General features: G+C 41.5%; 6 protein-coding genes across 6 annotated transcripts; 4 read left to right on the top strand and 2 right to left on the bottom strand. All coding sequences in view use genetic code 12, as the record gives it.

Annotated features, from left to right (window-relative positions):
• The first annotated feature begins 185 nt into the window (after window positions 1–185).
• SEF1 (Sef1p) lies at window positions 186–3516 on the top strand. Its single transcript, XM_064919797.1, has one exon. It carries the CDS (start codon window positions 402–404, stop codon window positions 3279–3281), a length of 2880 nt encoding a protein of 959 aa, XP_064774926.1. The 5' UTR covers window positions 186–401; the 3' UTR covers window positions 3282–3516.
• RJT20DRAFT_34934 (peroxiredoxin) lies at window positions 3517–4677 on the top strand. Its single transcript, XM_064919796.1, has one exon. It carries the CDS (start codon window positions 3753–3755, stop codon window positions 4521–4523), a length of 771 nt encoding a protein of 256 aa, XP_064774925.1. The 5' UTR covers window positions 3517–3752; the 3' UTR covers window positions 4524–4677.
• A 154-nt stretch (window positions 4678–4831) lies between these two features.
• Window positions 4832–5807, bottom strand: RJT20DRAFT_1438 (uncharacterized protein; the record flags this gene model as incomplete). The annotated part of the gene is made up of 2 exons (XM_064918682.1): window positions 4832–5382; window positions 5759–5807. 2 exons carry the CDS (start codon window positions 5805–5807, stop codon window positions 4832–4834), a joined length of 600 nt encoding a protein of 199 aa, XP_064774924.1.
• Window positions 5808–7381: 1574 nt separating this feature from the next.
• Window positions 7382–11721, top strand: ALS3 (adhesin ALS3; the record flags this gene model as incomplete). Its single annotated transcript, XM_064919099.1, has 3 exons — window positions 7382–9751; window positions 9854–10094; window positions 10809–11721. The coding sequence occupies 3 exons, from the start codon at window positions 7382–7384 to the stop codon at window positions 11480–11482; spliced, it is 3285 nt and encodes a 1094-aa protein (XP_064774923.1). The 3' UTR covers window positions 11483–11721.
• Window positions 11722–12722: 1001 nt separating this feature from the next.
• On the top strand, window positions 12723–16002 carry MCM6 (MCM DNA helicase complex subunit). Its single transcript, XM_064916864.1, has one exon. It carries the CDS (start codon window positions 13085–13087, stop codon window positions 15911–15913), a length of 2829 nt encoding a protein of 942 aa, XP_064774922.1. The 5' UTR covers window positions 12723–13084; the 3' UTR covers window positions 15914–16002.
• A 59-nt stretch (window positions 16003–16061) lies between these two features.
• RJT20DRAFT_134152 (uncharacterized protein) lies at window positions 16062–17453 on the bottom strand (the record flags this gene model as incomplete). Its single annotated transcript, XM_064918280.1, has 1 exon — window positions 16062–17453. The coding sequence occupies one exon, from the start codon at window positions 17451–17453 to the stop codon at window positions 16062–16064; it is 1392 nt and encodes a 463-aa protein (XP_064774921.1).
• Between the last annotated feature and the right edge of the window lie 538 nt (window positions 17454–17991).

The raw sequence follows: 17991 nt of genomic DNA, 5'->3' as shown, positions 1-17991 counted from the left end.
AATAGAGTGCTTAGTATTGAGCTTCCATCGATTCTGAAAACTTTTGTGACTTTTTTTTTCGCGATCTGACGATACCCCTATACCTCCGTCCACCCAGAGTTAGTGCGTGATCAGTTGAGGAGAGACCAGTTCGTTTAGGGTTCCACAGATATACATTAATTTGGGGGACTTCCATAAGCGGTTAACACTTTTTGACAAGACCGCGAGATTGATCTTTGAAAGAAGATTGTGTTCTCGGAAAAACGTTGCCATTATTATAGCTGGTATTCATTCCGAACGTTAAATTCGCGTACAAAAGCATAGACTAACTATACTCCATCATATGTGCGAAGTGACCATCTTTTAAGTAATTATCCACGATCGACCAAACACTCCTCATTGATCATATATCATACTGCAACATGGAAAAATCTAAAGTAAAGTCCATCTTGCCAAAACCAACACCATCCATACCCCCACAGACACCATCACCAAGTCTCCCTGCCAATAATAACTCTACTTCTGCCAAAAGAAGATCGATCAACAGCTCGTCCTTGACAGAATCCAAGAAAAGAAAGGCTTCGACAAACAGCAATATCAACAGCAACAATGGTAACCACAGCGGATCCATTTCGGCTATTGACAATTCTCATCTTGACATGGACAGTGGTGACAAATCAAAACAGACAGGCCACAGACCAGTAACTTCATGCACGTTCTGTCGCCAGCACAAGATCAAATGCAATGCTTCTGAGAATTATCCAAGTCCTTGCCAAAGATGTGACCGGATGGGATTAAAATGCGAAATAGACCCACAATTCAGGCCCAAAAAAGGATCTCAAATCCAGAGCTTGAAGAGCGACGTCGACGAACTAAAGGCCAAGATTGAAATGTTAACGAAGAATGAGTCGCTTCTTACACAAGCTCTTAACCAGCATAATCTCAACTTCATGCAACAACTGCAAAACCACACCCCCAGACACTTATCTACCCATAGCAACAATTCACCTATGAATTTCCAATTCGACCAATCGCCAGTGTATCCGCCCGCTACATATCATATTTCACCAAGCACTAACATTTCAGCCCCACCTCAGTTAAATGATTCCATCAGCAACACCCATAACCAACCATCTCAAATAGGCCATGTCTTACAGGAGGGGTCCGACACATCCCCTTCCACCAACGATACCCCAACAGCTCTGAATATGCACCAGAAAGAGGAAATCGAATATAGAGAGGTTTCTGAATTCATACTAGGAGAGGTCCGCTTACCCCTTGAAAAAGCCAATGAGTTACACAACCGCTTTATAACAAAGCATTTACCCTTCTTACCTATAATTACCTCAAGATCTGCTACAGAGTTGTATCACAAATCGCAATTGTTATTCTGGACGGTCATTTTGACAGCATCGCTTTCGGAGCCTGAGCCTACCTTATACATGTCATTAGCTTCTTTAATTAAACAATTGGCTATAGAAACATGTTGGATTAGGACACCTAGATCTACACATGTCATCCAAGCATTGATCATTCTTTCCATTTGGCCATTGCCAAATGAAAAGGTCTTGGACGACTGCTCTTATCGTTTCATTGGACTTGCTAAGAACTTGTCACTTCAGTTGGGTTTACATAGAGGAGGTGAGTTTATCCAAGAGTTTAGCCGAACTCAAGTAAGTCTAGGACCGGATGCCGAGCGCTGGAGAACTAGGTCATGGTTAGCAGTATTCTTCTGCGAGCAATTCTGGTCCTCAGTGTTGGGTCTTCCACCTTCTATTAACACTACCGACTATTTATTGGAGAATGCAAGAGTAGATCAGTCTTTACCCAAGGACTTCCGTTGTTTGATTTCCCTTTCCATTTTCCAGTGTAAATTGGTAAATGTTATGGGTATTTCTGTGACTAGACCCGATGGTTTATTGGAACCACTGAATAGAGCAGGTTCGTTAAACATTTTAGATCGTGAATTGGAGAGATTGAAATTCAAGTTGAAGATCGATGAAGGATCGGGGATAGACGTATACTATCTCTATATAAAGTTAATGATTTGTTGTTTTGCATTTTTGCCTGGAACTCCAATTGAAGACCAGGTGAAGTACGTAAGCTCAGCTTACTTATCAGCTACTAGAGTTGTTACCATAACGTCGCAGATGTTGAAGAACATACTGTTAATCGAATTGCCAATTTACATCAGGCAAGCAATGACATACTCGGTATTACTTTTGTTCAAATTGCATTTGTCTCGTTATTTGATAGATAAATATGTTGACAGCTCGAGGCAACTGATAGTCACAGTCCACAGATTGATGAGAAACACATTGTCATCCTGGAAGGACTTGAAAAATGACATTTCCAGAACTGCTAAAGTGCTAGAGAATTTGAACATAGTCTTGTATACTTATCCTGACATCTTATTGAACGACAATCTTGAAGCAGGAGGAAGCATCATCAACAGAATGAGATCGCATTTAACAGCTTCTCTCTTCTACGACTTGGTTTGGTGTGTCCACGAAGCTAGAAGGAGAACTTTGATAGATAAAAGCAAACCCAACAACAAGGAATTGGAGGACACAAAGATTCCAAAGAATTCAACAACAGATACGTCCGTCAGTAAACGTCCAGCTCCGTTGCCATTCTACAATCAGATCACGAAGGATGACTTCAAGACAATTACCACAACTACTCCTAATGGTACTACTATTACAACGTTGGTACCAACAGACCAAGCCATGAATCAAGCAAGAAGTGTAGCTGGAGATAAGCCTATAGAAATCAATGGAATACCGTTGGCTATGTTAGAGGCCACTGGAAGTATGAAAGATACTATACGAGATCAGCACACACCTGCATCCCTTAATGATATTGACAATTCTGCCCCATCGCACGCACATATCATACGTACGGCTTCGTCTTCTGCAATAGCAGCACAGCTTCCATTAGTTAAGCAGGAATTCCCTCAAACCCCAGTGGCTGCACAATTACAACTGCAGCAGCTTCCTCTGCAGGCTTATTCTCAACCTCCACAGACGTTCTCAATGATGTCCCAAAATGCAACAGAAGCCATCTCTAACCAGCTGATGTACGCTGGAGGTGACTCGATGCAGATTCTGCAGAGTGCCTTGGGGGTGGATCCATCTAGTGCTCAGGCTACACCAGTGCAATACATTGGCCAGGTCAATGGTGTCGCAGACCAGATGGACAACTTCTTCCAACAGCAGTCTAATGGCTGGTTAAATAACGACAACTACCAAGAAGACGATTTCTTGGGTTGGTTCGATGTAAATATGCTTCCCGAAAAATGAGCAGACAGGGATAGGCTACCACATGTGTTATGAATTGATAAACTTTAGCTAACTGCGCTGTAAATATTTTTAATGTACTTTTTCCAATTTATGTTATTTCACATGTGTTACAGGAATAATATAGCTTAATAATAATCTAGACCACGACACTCATTTGCAGAAAGCCACCTCACATCTTCTAACTAAAAGTTTAACAAATCGCTGACTGTATCAATTACTGCTAACTATGACAAAGAACCAGACATGATTGCATCTCTCTGAAAGCTGCAAATCACGTCTGAAAGCTGCAAATCACGTGAGATATTGCAATTAAACGATGCAGGATCTTTTTTCAGCTTATTCAGACTCCCTTGGTATGGGATGCTATCTGGATTTAGAATCTCCTATTGTTGCTTTGAAAAGTAGTCTTGAGGTAAATTGAGTGTCTCCGCTAATCTAAACTGCTTTCAAGATTAATAAAATACTTTGGACATGTTGGCCAGTCAATTGCTCCGCAGAAGCGTTATCAGAGTTGCTATTCCAAGGGCCCAAAGCCAATTGGTTACACCAGTTTTATCTACTAGATTTATCTCATTCAAGCAGGAAGATCAACCAAGAATTAGAATCGGGTCTACAGCCCCAAACTTTCAGGTTGCTACTACTGAAGGTAAAATTGACTTCCATGAATACATCGGAGACAGTTGGGCTGTTCTCTTCTCACACCCTGCTGATTTCACCCCCGTTTGTACTACTGAATTGGGAGCCTTCTCCCAATTGAAGCCAGAATTTGACAAAAGAGGTGTTAAGTTGATCGGTTTATCGACAGAAGGTGTCGAGAGTCACAAGGACTGGATCAAGGACATCGAAGAAGTTGTCACTGGAGGAGACAAGTTCAATTTCCCAATTATCGCTGACAGCAACAAAGAAGTCGCATTCAAATATGACATGGTCACTGAAGCCGACTTCAAGAACCTTGAATCCGGTATGGTCGCTACTGTCAGATCTGTCTTTGTTATTGACCCTGCCAAGAAGATCAGATTGACTATGACTTATCCAGCTTCTACCGGCAGAAACTCCGCAGAAGTTTTGCGTGTTGTTGATGCATTACAGTTGGCTGATAAGAGGGGTATTGCTACTCCTGTCGACTGGACTGACGGGCAAGATGTGATCATTCCACCAACAGTTTCTGACGACGCCGCTAAGGCCAAGTTTGGTGACTTCAAGAAGGTAAAACCATACTTAAGATACACCAAATTGGATTAATCTAAATAATACGAACTTAAACTGGAGGTGCGAATATAATATCGTAAATATAGATTAATAATTATGGTATCAAGGTATTACTTGGTTTATTTGTACATGATATTTACAGTCTGCGTGTAGAGCTTGAAAATAAGCTGAAAGCCCCACGATTCTTTACGCTGTGGCCAAAGGAATAATGTTATTTAAGCCGATAATAAGGATGTTCGTACACAATGTGTGCTCCTTTATCGTAATCCCCAAGGCGATAACGGAGGTGGACAAGTGATCATGACTCTTGCGTCCTCTTGGCGAAACTCAGTTCTCTTCTTCTATCGAATTACAGTGTTCGTCAAAGTATCTGAACGTGCCGGATCCAGCGGACTGTTTCCTCTTAATACATGCTCCGATCCTTCTTCGGAGAAATACGCTGCCTCTCCTTTACCATTAGTTCTCAAATGAGACTGTATCTCTTCCCATATTTTCGACTTTAATCGAGGCGGCTCTGAATCGGAGGGAAAGCCGTGGAAGTGAAGTTTTTCCCCAATTTCTGCAGTTATGGGAGGGTTGATCAACTCGACCTTCGTTTCCTGGCCGCTATCGATACTCGTAGTTTTCTCTGTAGCTAATAACATGGCTTCCGACTTCACGCCTCTCATTTTCGAAGGCTTTAAGTTCGTAAGTACAACTACTCTGCGATTTTTCATTTGCTCAAGCGGAATGAACTGCACTAATCCCGAACAGACTTGAACTGTTGGTACTGTTTCCAGTCCTTCACCAGCTTTTTCAATTTGAATCTGAGAAACATACAACTTGTCGGCATTCTCATGCTGTTGAACGTGTATGATCTTACCAACCCTTAAGTTGAGTAAACTGGGGGCTGCTGGGGTGTTGGTTAGTAACTTGGGATCCAGACTGGGGAAGTGACCACTTTTCCAATTGTGGGTGACAAATGATCCAATTATCTCTGGAAGGGTCTAAAAATTAGACAAATAATACTCACAACTGCGTTGGATCGAATAGAGCCGTCTAGAAGCAAATGTTCCGAACATCATGGACATCCCACCTTTCTATCGTAAACCTAATGGCCTCAATTAACCACTGGATTCTTCTTTGGGGACATTTTTTCCTACCGCGCCCGAACTTTTTTATCAACAGAAAAATTTGGAAGCATAAATAATTTGTTAGTGGTAATAATGTAGTAATAATTTGTTATTTGTTATGGTATTATTTGATTAAAGGAGAGGGTCACTGCTTACCATTGGTCCAAGGACGTAAGATGATTCCAGTTAGCCAATTGAGCGACATTAAGCCATCATGAAGTAACTATAACCATTTATTACTTGTGATATTTTAGGGAAGCACAGCTGCTTATTGTTACTGTCATCTTCAAAGAGTTCTCTTCGTAAAGGCTCGTATTCCGCTCTAGAAAGTCTTGGATAACTCTAATATTATCTTGTCCGTTTAGCAGGATGTTGATTCTATCATTTTGTGTGGACTTTTGGTTGGACTGTTCGTTGTCACTTACAAATCGGCTTCAATGGTGTCCTATTTTATGCGACGGACAGACTAAAAAAATATGATCCTTACTCCCATACTTTAGACCCATGCACCTAATATAACCAAAGCCACCAAAATATTTACTTTCACCAATACTGTCTAAAACTTTGACTGGTACTAAACCAACTTCTGCCAAAATATACCCTTATGCAGCTTACAGAGGACACAGGATTCGTTACGAATTTTCAAACCTGGGGATATGCCCCCTCACATTGGCATCTTTTAGGGTGGCTATTTGTTTCACAGAAAAGTATAGTGTCTCATTCGCACTAAATCTCCATGGGTCCACACAAACCCTTCACCGCAATTTGGACGATGTCATGGTTTCTATAACAAGCCTGCTCTTAGTACGAGGTGAATATACTTCTAGAACTTGCCATAAAGTTTTATTTTGCGCCCGGATTATTTTACTGAAGTCTAAAAAAAGACCAATAATATCTTTCAAAAAGGTTGTGAGAATGTGGTGAATTTTCTGCCCGCTTGGGTAAAGTGCATACAGAGACGAATATAACCTACAGTGGCCTTGATAGATGTGCCAAAAACCGTAGGTACATTCTCTTGTGTGGCGAGGAACTCTCGGTAGTGATTTCGTTCATGCGATGGAGAGTTCGTTAATTTATTTATTCTTAAAAACACATGGTAGTAAGGTTTCTGGGTAAAAGAAGCAAAGACCCTCTACTACGATTGCCTTATATTACCAAGTGGACGCTGGTATACCTTAGTACGAAGGCCAGAAGGTTCTTTCAACCATGGGGGTTCTCGTAATGACCTTCAGCATTGGAAGGTGTTGTATTTTAACAGGTTCAAAAATAACGTGCCAAATAAATTTGCAGATTGCAGGATTTTTTTAATCTCTAATTTGCAGATTATATTTTGCATCTATTATTTTATGGTGTATTTTATTTGCAACTGATTTTTTAATTGATGCTTCTCAGCTGCAACTGAATGAGACCATGGCTGTTGTGGTACATGTCCCACCCTTGTTTGATTTAGAAAATGCAACGGCGTTTTTGATATTTGGAAATTGATATCTCGCAATCGTCTCGTAATCCCCTCATTATAAGCGGTGAAGGGCGCTTTAGGAATGTCAACCCTCCCCTAATCTTATCGGTATGGCATTATATTTACGAAATGTGAAATTGTATTTTCATCAAACGATTTAACCTAGAGCGATTAGGAGAATAACTTTACGAATCATATTTTCTAATACCCAAAGATAGCCAAGAAAGACAAATGAATCGGACATTTTGAAGTATTTAAACACCAAGTTCTCACTTCAATTCTGAAATATCTCGAGAAGGCTCTCATCTGGCAAGGCGAAAATGTGGAATAAAGTAATTGTTTTCCTTCTATTTTGTCTTAGTAGCAGTTTTGCTGCACCACCGCTTCCTACTGTTACCATCACATGGCTTTCACTGACAGCTTCAGTTACCACTGGTAGTACTTGTAAACCTTTTATTGGATGTGTGGCAACTGGGGTAGTACAATATTTGCCAATACCAACCGTTACGGTGAGTACGACCTGGCTCCTGAGTACCCTGGGTTTACTGACAAAATTTGCTCCCACAGGTAAAACAGCAACGGTATTTATTGAGCAACCAATTCCTACTGTGACTACAGTAGAAACTTGGAGAAGAAATTATGGGACTACTCTGACACATTTGGCCCCTATTGGAGGAACCGCTACTGTGTACATCGAGGAGACAATTCCAACCGTGTTCACTACACTGACATGGAACTTTCCAAATACCAGAACTTCAACCATTGCTGGACAGCCAGGTGGAACAGGAACAGTTATTGTATACGTTCCGGCCTCTACTGTTACTACAACGTCTACGTGGACATTTGATCGCAGGTCAACTACCACAGTTGGAGCTGTTGGAAGTACCCCAGCCACCATCATTTATGAGGTTCCTATTCCAACAGAAACAATTACTTCGACTTGGCTCAGCAGTTTCCCACTGACGGAAACCGTAACTGCAACACCGGGTGAGACAGGAAGTATAATTTATTATAGGGTAATCCCTACCAGATATGAGACGGTAACTTGGGCAAGCACCTTTACAACCACGTCTACTATAGCTGCAACACCTGGCGGAATAGCTACTGTCATTGTTGATGTTCCTACCCCTTATGTAACATATACGAGGACTTGGAATTTTGGTTATACTTCAACAATTACCGAGGTTCCACGTCCTGGACGTACAGGCCAGGTTATCATTGAAGTTCCTACACCAACTGTTACTACAACTATAACATGGAATAGGCCTTACTCACAAACTGAAACCAATAGAGCTATTCGTCCTGGTCAAACAGCTACTGTTGTAGTTGATGTGCCTACCCCCACTGTAACAGTACTTGTTACTACCAATGTTCGTTTCAGAACTACGACTACAGAAAGAGCCACCCTTGGTGGAACTGCCACAGTCCTTATTGAAGTGCCTACTCCTACCGTTACAAGGACACTGACTTATGCTGGCAGTGTGAGAACTACCACCACCGAAGCAGCCACCGTTGGTGGAACTGCTACCGTTCTTGTCGAAGTTCCTACCCCAACCGTAACAAGAAGACTGACTTATGCTGGCACTGTGACAACTACAATAACTGAACCAGCTACTGTTGGTGGAACTGCTACAGTCCTTATTGAGGTGCCAACTCCTTACGTAACATACACGAGGACTTGGAATTTCGGTTATACCTCTACAATTACCAGTGTCCCACGTCCTGGACGTACAGGCCAGGTTATCATCGAAGTTCCTACACCAACTGTGACAACTACTGTCACTTGGAATAGAGCTTACTCACACACTGAAACCGACAGGGCTTATCGCCCTGGTCAAACAGCTACCGTTCTTATTGATGTACCAATACCTACAGTAACATTAACGACAACTTGGACTCGTGGATACTCAACTAGAGTGACCACTAGAGCTAATATACCAGGTCGCACTGGAACTGTTAACGTTTACTTACCTGTCCCTACGGTTACATCGACTATAACATGGACTGGTGACTATACGAGGTCTACTCACACTGCAACTCCTGGCGACACTGGTACAGTATTAGTCGAGTTGCCAATTCCAACTGTAACCAAAACTTCGACTTATACCGGTGGTATTACTACTACTCTCACCGAAGCTGGTACCGTTGGTGGAACTGCTACACTTTTAGTTGAGTTGCCTATCCCTACTATCACGAAAACAATTACTGGATATCAATCAACAACCTACGCAGTAACATACACCGCACCTATAGGAGGAACTGCCACAGTATATGAGTATCTCACTATCCCTCGCACTACAACTACCAATACTTGGAATGCTCCTCAGTCAACCATTATCACTAAGCCAGGAACGCCAGGAGGAGTTATAACTATTATATACGAGGAAGTTATCCCAACAACAACGGTAACAACAACTTGGACTGGTATTAGTAAAAGAGTTACACATGGAGGCACTCCTGGTGGAACAGCAACAGTCATTGTTGAAGTACCTACACCTACCGTGACTTTGACTACTACTTGGACAGGTGATCTTACCACAGTCACTGAACCAGCTGTGGTTGGAGGTACAGGAACAGTTCTTGTTGAGCTTCCTATTCCAACCACAACTTTGACTACTACTTGGACTGGTGACAGTACCATTGTCACTGAAGCAGGTACTATTGGAGGTACAGGTACAGTTCTTGTTGAGCTTCCTATTCCGACCACAACTTTGACTACTACCTGGACTGGCGATAGTACCATTGTCACTGAAGCAGGTACTGTTGGAGGCACAGGAACAGTTCTTGTTGAGCTTCCTATTCCAACCACAACTTTGACTACTACCTGGACTGGAGCCAGTACCATTGTCACTGAAGCAGGTACTATTGGAGGTACAGGTACAGTTCTTGTTGAATTACCAATCCCTACGGTAACTTTCACACATACAGGGTATATCGCAACGGCGCGTACTACCACAGCTGCGCCAGGTGGAACTGCTACTGTTAACGTTTACATACGAGTTCCAACCACTACGTTGACTACGACTTGGACAGGTGCAAGCACTAGAAGCACACATCACGCTTTCCCTGGTTTTACAGGAACAGTTCTTGTTGAACTTCCTATTCCAACCACCACTTTGACTACTACCTGGACTGGTGACAGTACCATTGTCACTGAAGCAGGTACTGTTGGAGGCACAGGAACAGTTCTTGTTGAGCTTCCTATTCCAACCACAACTTTGACTACTACTTGGACTGGTGACAGTACCATTGTCACTGAAGCAGGTACTATTGGAGGTACAGGTACAGTTCTTGTTGAGCTTCCTATTCCAACCACAACTTTGACTACTACTTGGACTGGTGATAGTACCATTGTCACTGAAGCAGGTACTGTTGGAGGCACAGGAACAGTTCTTGTTGAACTTCCTATTCCAACCACCACTTTGACTACTACCTGGACTGGTGACAGTACCATTGTCACTGAAGCAGGTACTGTTGGAGGCACAGGAACAGTTCTTGTTGAGCTTCCTATTCCAACCACAACTTTGACTACTACCTGGACTGGAGCCAGTACCATTGTCACTGAAGCAGGTACTGTTGGAGGTACAGGTACAGTTCTTGTTGAATTACCAATCCCTACGGTAACCTTCACACATACAGGGTACTATATCTCAACGGCGTACACCACAACAGCCGCACCAGGTGGCACTGCTACTGTTAATGTTTACATACCAATTCCAACAGTTACATTGACCACTACGTGGACAGGTGCAAGCACTAGAAGCACGCATTACGCTGTTGCTGGTGATACTGGCACTGTCTTGGTCGAGTTACCTACGCCGACAGTCACAACTACAACAACTTGGAACGGTGCACTGACAAGAGTAACACATCCCGCTACTCCTGGTGGAACCGGTACAGTTATTGTTGAATTACCAATCCCTACAGTCACAACATCTACCTGTACTAATGCTTTTACGGTGATCAATACGATTATACCAGCGCAACCAGGAGGAACAGCAACTTCTTACCACTTGACCTATAGGAACCCCTGTACTTTCCATTTGCCTGCTCCCGTGGGCGTTCAAAACTTGGCTTTCCATATTCAAGCTGTACCAACAGCGTCCTCAGCAAATGATGTTGACGCTTTGGATGCACCACTAGGAGACTTTGGTATTGAGGCAGTTCCTACATCATCTGGTGATGCGGTAGCCTCGCAAACTGCAACAACACCAGTGGAGTCGCTGACTCCACTCGCTTCTTCGCCGGTCGAGGCTCTGAGTTCTCCTGATACTAGCTCCATTGTTGAAGATTTACCATCATCTTCTGTGGCACCTACCCAAGCGTCAAGTTCTGATACTTTTGACTCTTCAACTTTCCAACCAACTACGTTATCGACCAGTGAATTTTATGGAAATGGAACTGTTCCCTTTGGCCGGTGATTAAACGGGCGCTGAGCGTCCGTTTTGCGAGGATAATTTGCACTTCGTTTCTTTTTGGTTAAATTTATTGTTCTTCATTTTGAGTCACTATTTTTGGAAAATAGCCATTCAAAATAGTTTGTTCTTCGACCCATTGTCTTCTTTGGTGTCTTCGTTTTTCAGTTTCGGTGGCAATCAGGATTGCCCACTTCTGTTCTGTATACCTTTGTTAGCTTCTCAAGAGCTTTAATAAATACTTTCATAAATTTATCATCTGTAGTGAAACCAATTAAATCCCCAAACAGATCATGAGATCAATTTTGCAGCACTTTTTGCAATCTCTCATTTATGATCCACATTATACAGGACTACTGATATACCATTTATCAGCAACTCGCAAGCTCTGACAAGGTCTCCAAGGTTACTATGATTGGAGTGGATTTACTGTGAAGGTATCGATGTTCACCAGTCAACCATATTAGAATTTATACCTGTAGATTAAAAAAGGTTATATAAGAAATAAGAAATAGATTCGGTGTTCGAATAAAACAATGTACTTAGTTTCTGTATTGCTTATACAAGCAGAGGTTCACACTATCGCAGGGAAGCTTATAAAATGTTCCACCAGATAACATTCCTATACTTAAAATACACAGGAGCTGGTTAACTGACTGACGGAGCAACTAAAATGACACAGGATACTGCTCCAGATAGCACAATTTGTTTTTGTCAATTATTTCTTGTCATAGCAACGTATTTTTCATGTAATAGCTGTGATGGATATTCGTCATGTAGTGTATTCAATGTATATATAGTAGTCAGCCAACGGGTGATAGTCTGACAAGGGAAACGATTACTATATCCTTTAAAATATTCTATGGTATATCTGCGAGTAATACGATAGTACAAAGACCACAGATTTTAACGAGGAACTTAGAACTAAAACGAGCAAGCTAAAAATGGTACAAACAAGTTCCAACTCACATGTTCCAAAATGATCAACCATGTCAAACATGCTCACATGTTCCAAAATGATACTCAAACATGTTCAAACAGCTCAACCACACTGAGACATTCGCATACAAAAACCTCTCACCTTATTCTATATCTATACTTACATTACATCTCATTACTGTATCTATGCAACGCTCGGAAACAAGTATATTAAATGCACTAATTGAACAATACAATTTAACTTGATTGGGAAATTTTTTCATAAATTGAACGCGTCTGACAAAATACCAAGACACAAATCTCACAAACCTCACTCACAATTCTCACATACCTCGCAAACCTCTACACACTATACATTAATAACTATGTGCTACACACTCTTTTTTTTTTTGAATGTTAATGTTTCTGTCTGTGAATTTGGCGTTTTTCTGGACTTTTAATTGAAATAACCATTTATTTGTACATTCATTTATCTTGTTTCTTTGAGCATTTGTTTTAGTAGTGGTTGATTAGATTCCATTTTATATCTGGAATAGGTAACCTTGAGATAGATTGACGACTTACATACCCTTCTGGTGAAAAAACGCATTTTTCTGTCAACTATCTTCACCCGCTGAATCAACTAATTATAGTCCACATAACTTCAAAACAAATTACAACATCTACACAATGGCCAACTTCGTATCGTCTCCAGGGAGAATCCCTTCCGATGCCGCCCATTTGCTTCATTCCTCACAACCAGGATCGTCAATAGGGCCAGGAGCCTTCACTCCCCAGAGTACTCAACCTATGCTCTTCTCGGAGTCCCAAGCCGTTTCTACCAACCTGGCCCCTACATCTGCTGTTGTTGCCGGAAGAAGAAGACAAATAGCCGTACCCAAGGTAGTCGACGTGACAGGAGAAAAGGTTAGAGAAAGTTTCGAGTTGTTTCTTGAGGAGTTTGTAGAGAAAGACGAGGCCACCGACGAGCGCGATGACTGGGATGGGAAGGTTTATTTGGCTCAGATCGAGACCATGAAAACACTTGAAATTAGCACATTGTACATCAACTATCAGCATTTGGTTGGAAGAGAGAACGGTGTTCTTGCCACGGCTATTTCAGAACAATACTATCGTTTCTACCCATTTCTTCTCAAGGGTTTGAGAAGACTCTTAAAAAAGTATGCCCCAAGTCTTTTACATACCAGTCTTATGGGAAACTCCGCAGATGAAGAAGATTCGAAGAATGGTTTCAGCGAGCAGTCGTCGTCCACCACAGCTTCTCAGTCGAACGAGAGAGTTTTCCAAATCTCTTTCTTCAATTTACCTACTATCAACCGTATCAGAGATATCAGAACTAGTAAGATCGGGTCGTTAATGTCTATTCTGGGAACTGTCACAAGAACGTCTGAAGTTAGACCGGAGTTGTTCAGAGCTTCTTTCACGTGTGACATGTGTTCCGCTGTTATTGAAGGTATCGAGCAGGTGTTCAAGTACACCGAACCAACCTCATGCCCATCTTGTGAGAACCAATCATATTTCACACTCAATGTCGCCAAGTCTCAGTTTATTGATTGGCAAAGAGTGAGGATCCAAGAGAATTCCAATGAAATACCGACCGGTTCTATGCCTCGTACGTTGGATGTGATCTTACGTGGAGAAGCAGTCGAAAGAGCCAAGCCGGGAGATAAATGTAAATTCACTGGTACAGAGATTGTGATTCCAGATGTTTCTCAGTTAGGGTTACCAGGTATAAAGCCCCAATCGGTTAAAGAGAATAGAGGAGCAGTGTCTTCTGAGTTGAGCTCTGGTGTGAGTGGGCTAAAGGCTCTTGGTGTTAGAGATCTTACCTACAAACTAGCTTTCCATGCCTGTCACGTTTCTTCATTGATTAACAAGAATGGTGGTACCGAAGACAAGGACAGCTCCGAAGTTGATTTCCAAGGTACAAACGATCAAGAAATTTTCTTGACTTCTATTAGTGAATCTGAAGTTTCTCAATTGAAGGAAATGGTAAAGGACGAACATATTTACAATAAGTTGGTGCAGTCGATTGCACCAGCTGTTTTTGGACATGAAGTTGTCAAGAAAGGAATTTTATTGCAATTGTTGGGAGGTGTCCATAAGCAGACTATAGATGGTATCAATTTGAGAGGAGATATTAATATCTGTATAGTTGGTGACCCTTCCACATCGAAGTCGCAGTTTTTGAAGTACGTCTGCGGATTCTCTCCCAGAGCCATCTACACTTCTGGTAAGGCTTCTTCGGCTGCCGGTTTGACAGCTGCTGTTGTAAGAGATGAAGAAAGCGGAGAATTCACTATTGAGGCTGGTGCTTTAATGTTAGCTGACAATGGTATTTGTGCTATTGATGAGTTTGACAAAATGGATATTTCAGACCAAGTGGCGATTCACGAAGCCATGGAGCAGCAGACTATTTCTATTGCTAAGGCAGGTATTCATGCAACTTTGAATGCAAGAACTTCGATCTTGGCAGCCGCCAACCCCATTGGAGGCAGATATAATAGAAAAATGGGATTGAGATCCAATTTGAATATGACAGCTCCAATTATGTCTAGATTCGACTTGTTTTTCGTTATTTTGGACGATTGTAATGAGAGAATTGATACACAATTGGCTTCTCACATTGTCGATTTGCATATGTTAAGAGATGAGGCCATTCATCCTCCATATTCTGCGGAGCAGTTATCAAGATACATTAAGTATGCAAAGACCTTCAAACCAAGGATGACTAAAGAAGCCAGAGATTTCTTGGTAACAAGATATAAGGAGTTAAGAGAAGATGATGCTCAAGGTTTAGGTAGATCTTCATACCGAATCACTGTCAGACAATTGGAATCGATGATTAGATTGTCAGAAGCCATTGCTAGAGCCAATTGTACTGAAGAAATCACACCAAGTTTTGTTGCTGAAGCTTACGACTTGTTGAAGCAGTCCATTATTCGTGTTGAAATGGATGATATTGAAGTAGAAGACGGTAATGAAACTGGAATCGTGGACGAGGCTGGAGACAAGGACGCTCCTGAAGGTCATGAAGATGTCACTATCAGCCATGATGTTGCTCCAAGTAGCGAAGCGACTACCAGAGTGAAAAAGGAAACCACATCAATAAGTTATGACAAGTATGTTGCTATGATGAATTTGCTTGTAAAGAAAGTTTCTGATGATGATGCTGAAGGAGGCGAGGGACTCTCTGCTGACGAAATCGTATCTTGGTACTTGCATCAAAAGGAAAGCGAAATTTCATCTGAAAGTGAATATAATAAGGAAAGAAAATTAGCCTACAAGGTGATGAGAAGATTGGTCAAAGATAGAATCTTGATGAGTGTCACAAACAATGATACCAGGATGCCAGACGAGATAGAGACATCTGGTACTGATAGTGCAGAGAAGAACAAGATGGTTTATATTTTGCATCCAAACTGTGCCATTCTTGATTTCTTTGACCACACTAACACAGTTGATGCTGATCAAGATGTAGAAGAAGATGAAGCTTAAATTGTAAGAAATCGCCTGTAAATTAGTCAGAATTTAGTTCTTTTGTATCTTTAGTTATCTGTATTCGTTAATTTTAAAAAAATCTGCTATTTTTTACAAGCTTAATTTATGATCTACGGATATAGTAATGGTACATTGAGATACTTTATTATATAGCATCGGCTTTCACTCTCTTAGCGTCTTGCTCCGATGGATAGTCCATACTTCTTTTGGAATTCTCCTCGTCTAGTGGTGGTACGGAATTAGCCTGGCCCTGTGAGTAGTGGTTTTGTGTCTGAGTTGTGGTGGACTCTTGATTGGCATCTGAATTCAAAAAGTAAACATCATTAACTTTCTCCTCTGTACTTAACCTCGACAATTCGTATAAATGATGAGCAGTAGCTTGTGCACTATCATTGTATTCAGATTGTTGGTGGCTTTGTAAATTTACTTGGCCATTATGACTTTGTTGTTGTGGTAGAGGCAATGGCATGAATGACTGATTCACTACGCTGGAAAATTTCTGCTTGGAATAGCTATTGTTGCTGCTGGGATTGTTACCTGAGCTATTTTTCCATTCCGTTGGTACCAATTGTTGTGCACATTCTAAGCAATGCTCCACAAACGTTTTTGAATTTGGGAACATTAATTGACATGCTCTGCACCATCCCGGATCATCTCTAGAACCTTCACTTATGAATTGTTTTTTATCTTTCACATAGTGGACAAGGCGAAGATGACGTTTAAGAACGTCTAAACGATTAAAGGCGCCCCCATTTCTATGACAGGTGGGATCATTTCTCCAGTATGGACAGTGAAATAAAGGTTCTGTATGAGATTTGGCATGTCTTCTTAAATCTGACATTCTAGCAAATGCCCAAGTGCAGCCGGCAAAACTACACCCAAAAGGCCTTGTATGAGAGCTCTTACTAATGTTAGACGCTGGGAACTTTTTGATATTCATTTCTGGCTTAGACTTAGGTCGGCCAGATTTAAAATAATAATTGGTGGTTTCCTGTTCAGTAGTTGCCGCAGCTATCGCTATAGCGTTTCCATTCAGATATTGCTGTTCCATAGGGTTTGAGTTAGACCTGGCCAGGAAATAGTTCTGGGAGTTATTGTTGTTTTCGTTTCCACTGTTCACAGTATTATAATTAATAATGTTGTTCCCAGGATACATGTAGTTATTGGGAATGTTCATGTACGACGACACGTCATTCCTTGACTGCTGTTGATTTTGTTGATTTATCTGCTGGTGTTGATGCAGACTTTGATTCTGTTGACTCTGTTGATTTTGTTGTTGTTGTTGTTGTTGTGTCGTCTGCACCTGTATCGGAGGTGGTGGTGGAGGAAGTTGGGATTTTGAGCTAGAATCTATACTTGAATTTCCGTAATCTTCTAAGACCTTGGATTCTTTGCTACTGTTGTCATTATTGGGTACAGTGGGCGATATACTGCCGGCAATGGTATCATTGTTGTCCTCGATGGGAAGCGCCTTTTGCGATGACCCTTCAATCAGCGCAGAAGTTGTGCCTTGTGAGGACGTATCAACATTCAGCATTTTGCAATTGCTATTGTAGTTTTAATACTTTGTTGGTCAACAGATTTTACAGCCGCTGGTTTGTTGAGCGCTTTGTAAGGATTGTTGTTGGAAGGAAGTAAGACTACTGTGAAAAAAAATTGGGGATACCCTTTTATAACTCAGTACTATGCCAATTTTATTGCAGCAGATTGAACGGGCTGTCCTGTGAATAATGACGAAGATGTCTACCAAGACTAACTACTTTTTGCAATAATGATATATTACTACTAAAAGGTATATGTTACTAGTGAGCCGCTTGTGGTGAGGTTCGACTGTCCCAAGAACTGCGAGCAGAACACGACAAATTGATTGATATGAGTTGTGCACGACTTTGATGGGGGTGGAGATTGGGTTAGGTTTGACCTTCAGATGTGAAGGAAGCAAGGAGGGAAGGGGAAGGGGAAGGAAGAGAAGGGAAGGGGAAGGGACATATAGGAGAATCTATATAGTTCCAAGCTAGCACCATAGAGGGTATCGAGAGGGCGTGTATCTTTTTGTTGCCAATCACAGGGTTAAG

Source organism: Scheffersomyces xylosifermentans (assembly GCF_036884685.1).
Source record: "Scheffersomyces xylosifermentans strain CBS 12540 chromosome Unknown RJT20scaffold_3, whole genome shotgun sequence".
Taxonomy (NCBI): domain Eukaryota; kingdom Fungi; phylum Ascomycota; class Pichiomycetes; order Serinales; family Debaryomycetaceae; genus Scheffersomyces; species Scheffersomyces xylosifermentans.
The sequence above is the reverse complement of the archived record's forward strand: the minus strand, read 5'-3'. Positions and strand labels throughout refer to the sequence as shown.